Source organism: Entamoeba nuttalli (genome assembly GCF_000257125.1).
Source record: "Entamoeba nuttalli P19 unplaced genomic scaffold asmbl_9584, whole genome shotgun sequence".
Classification (NCBI taxonomy): Eukaryota; Evosea; order Mastigamoebida; family Endamoebidae; genus Entamoeba; species Entamoeba nuttalli.
Genome location: NW_008579712.1, coordinates 1 through 5,781, shown reverse-complemented (window position 1 = coordinate 5,781; position 5,781 = coordinate 1). Strand labels below are relative to the sequence as shown.

Genomic DNA, 5,781 nt, shown 5'->3' with positions numbered 1-5,781 from the left:
ATTAAATTGACAAATAGAATAGCATTTATAAATGCTTTCAATCCTAGAATGTAAAAATTCACATTTTTGTTTTTCTGTTAATAATCCACTTAAGTCTAATACACTTCTTATGACCAGATCATTTAAATATAATTCAGGAACATTCAATCCATTTTCTATTATTAATTGAAGTAATGTAATATCACATGAACAATCCCAATTTTTAAGAGAACAAATAGGGAATGGAATCATAATTTTTCTTATTACTACATAATTATAAATATGTGACAATACTTTCATTTGGTCATTTGTTAATGTTATATTTAATCTCTCTATTGATTCTATTTTGTTAACAATGTCTTGTATCATTTTACTTGATAATGGTTCAAATATATTAAAATTAATATTCCATTTAGAAACATCAGTTCCAAAGAGTTTAATACCATGTTTAATTTGTTCAATAATTTTATCTATTTTAGATTGTTTTTCATTTCCACTTTTATTTAATTGTTGTTCTGTTGTAATTTCATTCGGATTTGTTGATGGTAAAGAATATTTATTTATATTACTATTTAAACTTGGAACTTTTGAGGTATTTTGAAGAGGTAGTTGAATAGTAGATACTCCTTGAAGATTATTTATTTTTTGAGGTGTTGAATTACTTTCTTTTTCTATTAACGAGTTACCAGTTATTGGAGGAACTGAAGAAAATTTAATAATTTTTTCTTTTATAATTGAATAAATTTTTGAAGAAAGTTCTTGAGAATATTGTATTGATTGTTTTTTGTGATTAGTTTTTAAAGGATAGGAAATGGCTGGTTCTGTTTTTAGTTCTGCTTTAGTGATTTTAAAAGAATTAAATTGATTTTGTTCCTTAGATATTTTTGATTCATGAGGTATTGGTAGTAAAGAAACACATGACATTTGAGGGTCATTAACAGTTTTGTATAATCCTGTAAGAAGTTGTTGTTTTTGTGAATTAGTATTTTGTTCAGACTCTTTTGATGAAAAAGAATTAAATGAATTATAAGGAATAATCTTTTGTTTTGTTTGTTCATGAAGAATAGAAGGTTGTTTATCAAGTGGTTGATTTGAAGATGAAGGAAGTTCTTTTATTGATTTTTCTTCTAATCCTTTATGAGAAAGAATAACAACATTTTGTTCTTTTAAAGGAGGACAAGTTTTTGACTTGTTAGGAACTGATTGAATAGATGATCCTTTTAATGTTATTGAATCAGAAAGAAAAGGTTGAACATTAGATGGTTGGTTTAATACAAATGGAATTTTCAATTCTATTGAAATTTTATGATAGTCACTACTCATTAAATAATGCGGATTAATTCTTTGATTTAATTCAATGTGTTTAGCTCTTTGAACATCATCAATAAAATCAATAGAATCATCATTAATATCAAGTACTTGAAGAAGTTTAGAAGAAGAAAAGAATTGATTAATCATATTAATAAAATCCTTATCAGATGAATGAATTCTATTTACAAATGTAGTATAAGAGCTAATATTACCAAGAAGATATTTGCTATAAATTTTATTAAGTTCATTTTGATTAAAAATGGTATCTGTTTCATTCATACTTATTGTAATTTCATCAATACTATTTTTTCCAATAAGTCTAAAATAAAGAATTGACTTCGTTGTAGCAAAGCCAAATTTATTTTTATTTAATGTTTCAAGTAGTGGAGAATAATCAGATCTTAAATCAATAACAATGTCTATAAAATCAAAGAATATTAAACTGGAATTTGTATTACAATCAACACAAACAACTTTATAATTTGATTGAAGATTAATATTCTTCTCTTTATAAAATTGAATAATTTCATTTGCTTGTTCTTGTGAATTACACTTTAATAATTTACAAATTGCACTATTTTTTTGTGCAGAAGAGTCCCAAGACATAATATTTATTTGATATTTTTCTAATAAATGAGCAAATATCCAAGAAGAATTTGCAATAACAACTACTTTCTTTTCTGTTAACTGGAAAAGATTAATTAACTTTTCTACAAATAAAAGTTTACCACTTGACTCTTTTGGGTTTAAATAAAAACTAGAAGATATTCCAGTTTTTATCATTTCAGAACAAATTAATGATGTTTTACTTGGTTCTATAGTTAATGACTTTTTTAATTCTTTCAATAAATTTTGTTGGTTTTGTGTTAATGGGATATAACAGTCAACGTATTTAATTACTGGTTCTGGTTGTTCAAAACTAAAACGTATTACTTTATCACTTGTTTGTTGTTTACAAAAAGAACGTAATATTGAAGGATTAATTTTACTATAAAGAAATACATAAGAATTATTACTAATTGTTGTAAGTATTGATTCAAATTGAAGTAATTCTGTGTCAACAAAAATAATATCAAATGAAGTTCCACTTCTAAACAAAAAATAAGGATTTGTTAAAACTACAAAATTACTTCTTATTGAAGAAGAGGAAGAAGAAAAATAAAGTTCTCTTTCTAATACTTTTTTTTGTTCTTTATTCAGACGATTTTCTGTTATAAAAGTAATTAAAGCTGTTGGAATTGTTTTGTATAAATTTTCTTGATAAAATCCTAAATTTTCTTTGTTTGTAATAATTAAAAATGGACCTTTAAATCCTAAATCCATTACTTTTTTTAATTTTTTAAATAACTTAAATTTGATTGAATAAGAAAGTGATGGTTCTGTAGAAGATTTATTCTCAATTATTACACTATTTGTTTTAAGACGTTCAAGTATTTTATAACAAACTTCTCCTATTCTTTTATGTTTTAAATCTGATTGATTAAATAAATTAATTTCACAACTTTTAAGTGGTTCAGGTGAAAAAGGTGAGTTTTGGTATTGAATTAATAAATGTTTATATTCTTCTTTTTCAAAGAAAGAAATTTGTTCTTGGCTTTCATATATATTTCCTTGTGATTCCCATTTTACTGAAAAGATTTCTTGTTGTTGTTCATTTTTTTTAGAATCAATAATTTTACATGGTATTAATTCTTTAGCTGGTAATAAAGATGATAAATTAGGTGTATAAGTAAATTTATTAACAGTATATTCTCGTAAAAATTGATTATATAAATTTCTACGATCTATACCACGTATCGAAATTAATTCATCGTGTAATACCCAGGTTGGTTGTTTGATATATAAATCATCCCATTCCACTAACACTAGGTATGCCGTTTGGGGTGGTTGAATAAAAGAATTTTGACGAATGGAATAACAAGGAAATACATTTCTTGCAAAAGAAGGAGAAGAAGGACCGTCGATAGTAATAACACGACAAATATGTAAAGGTTTTGTGGTTTTCATTAATAAAACTAAAGTTTTTTGTTCATAAAAAAATGAAAAGAAAAAATAAAAGGAAGAAAAAAATGTAATTAAAACAAATCACAGTAACATGAGTTACATGGTTGAAACTCAAGACTCTTTTCATGAAACTTATTCTTTTCTTGAAGAAATGTCTTTAGACTCTCTTCTTCCTCAAACCATTTATTCTTATTGTAAAAGTCATCATAGTCAATATTTACTTTATCTTCCTTTACTTTTAAGACATATAGTAATTCAACCAAGATCAGAATATAAAATTATTTTAATTAAAGCTATTGTTCGAACTGCTATTGACTATGGAGATGTTTATACAAGAATATTTTGGCTTCATAGAGCTGGAGGTATTTGTGTTTGTAGTGATCCAGTTTTTTGTAAATTAGTTGAAGGAGGAATTGAAGGGTCATGTTATTTACTTCAATTAATCGATGAGAAAAGAAAGAAGTTAGAAGATAAAAGAGGAGAAATAACAAAAAGTATTAATTATCAAAACGAAGAAATTATTACATGGATTGCATCTGCTCGAGATAATTTATTAACACTTCCAAAAGAAGCAAAAAGACCAACACTTTATCTTAATAGGGATTTTTTACCAGAGAAAATGAATAAATTAAGTGATGAAGAATTAAAAGAAGAAAGTATTTCAGTATTAAACTATACAGGAAATTGTGATCCTTTTCTTGGAGAAGGTGTTTTAGTAAAAATGGTAGCATTAAAGTCATATAAATCAGCAACGACACCAATATCATTAATGTTTTATTACGCAGAAACAGAAAATGGACAACAAAAAAGAAGAAGAGTAATGTTTAAATATGGAGATGACCTAAGAAGAGATATGGCTGTTCAAGTTATGTTTAATGTATTTAATGTTCTATGGATGAAAAGTTCGTTTTTAGCTCATCCTACTGCATTTGATCAAAATACTCCTTGTAAACCAATTGCTGTTACTTATTCCGTTGTTCCAACAGGACCAAGAGAAGGTGTTTTTCAAATGCTTGGATGCATTGAAGAAGTGTGTGCATGTGAAAAACATCCAGAATTACATTGTTGTCCAGATGGATGGGAATTTGAACAACTTTCAATAAAGAATAAAGACTGTCCAGTATGTTCTATTAATTTAAAGATAGATGAATATTTACCAAAAGAAATGGCAACAATGATTTCAACACTTTCTGGAGGATTTATTGCATCGTATTGTTTAGGAGTAAGAGACCGTCATTTAGAAAATTGGAAATTTCATTTATGTGATAAGTCCTTTGCACATATTGACTTTGGTTTTGTTATTAATTTAAGACCAAAATTTGATGCAAATAGATTTGCAATTCCAACAATTATTCGTACTTCTCTTAATAACACAATTGTTACTCTTGAAAAATCAAAAATTGGTGCTTGGGATTTATTCGTTCAAAATTGTACTTCTGGGTTTTTAGTACTTCGAAGACATGTTGGTATGATTATTAGATTATCTATGATTGTTTTTGGTTTTGATACTCAATTTGATGAATATGCTGTAACAAAATGTCTTACTGATGCTTTTGCTTTGTCAATTCCAGAAAGTGATGCTGTGAATATGTTAATTGGAAATCTTCAAAATAGTTCTATTCAAAAGATGGTTAAAGATAAACAACATAAAGTTCTTAAATTTATCAGAAAATATTTCTAATTTTAATTTTATTTTGTTATTTCTTTTTGCTTTTTATTTTTTTTTGTTTTATTGTTTTATTTCAACAACATAAATCTAGCATCACATTAAAAGAAGAATATTTTAATACGATAGTTTTGGAAATAAACTCTGTAATACCAATACAACATACTGAAGAAATTGAAATAATCACTTCTTATTATTAAGAAAATCAAATTATGGATATATCTATTAATTGACCTTTTTTTCTATTTACTAACATATCATTTTATTGTATTTCATCAAATACTTTGGTGAATATCAAAAAACAATACTGACTGTGTGTTATTTGAAAATTGTGTTGCATCTCTATTATTATTATTCTTGACGATTATCAACAATTCATTAGTGTCATTATAATAAAATATAATATGAATATTATTTTCTCTTTTATTTACATGTTGAATATATTCATTCAATTTCTTATTATAATGAATAAATAAGACTCATGGTAAACATAATTCTGATCACTAAGTAATTTAACAGAATAAAAGTATATCTCATTTTCCATTTTCATAAGTAATAACACAAAACACACAAAATTCTTTCTGTCTAAAAGTTATTTGTATGTATTTCTTGATGAATTTACTATATCACAAAATATATATGTTGAAATATTATACAATAATCATTTAGAATATAATTGAATAATTCAATTGATTCATTACAAAATATATCAACAAATCTTGCATTTGTTTTTGCAACAACAATACAATTTTCTTTTTAAATTTCTATTTAGTATTGTATTTCTTCTTTAGATCGAAGGTAGCACGTCTGAAACACCACAC

General features: G+C 25.2%; 2 protein-coding genes across 2 annotated transcripts; one reads left to right on the top strand and one right to left on the bottom strand.

Moving 5' to 3' along the window:
* Positions 1-143: 143 nt before the first annotated feature.
* ENU1_201740 (hypothetical protein) lies at positions 144-3,297 on the bottom strand (the record flags this gene model as incomplete). The annotated part of the gene is made up of 2 exons (XM_008862135.1): positions 144-155; positions 247-3,297. 2 exons carry the CDS (start codon positions 3,295-3,297, stop codon positions 144-146), a joined length of 3,063 nt encoding a protein of 1,020 aa, XP_008860357.1.
* Positions 3,298-3,394: 97 nt separating this feature from the next.
* Positions 3,395-4,975, top strand: ENU1_201730 (Phosphatidylinositol-4,5-bisphosphate 3-kinase catalytic subunit, putative; the record flags this gene model as incomplete). The annotated part of the gene is made up of 1 exon (XM_008862134.1): positions 3,395-4,975. The coding sequence occupies one exon, from the start codon at positions 3,395-3,397 to the stop codon at positions 4,973-4,975; it is 1,581 nt and encodes a 526-aa protein (XP_008860356.1).
* Positions 4,976-5,781: the final 806 nt, after the last annotated feature.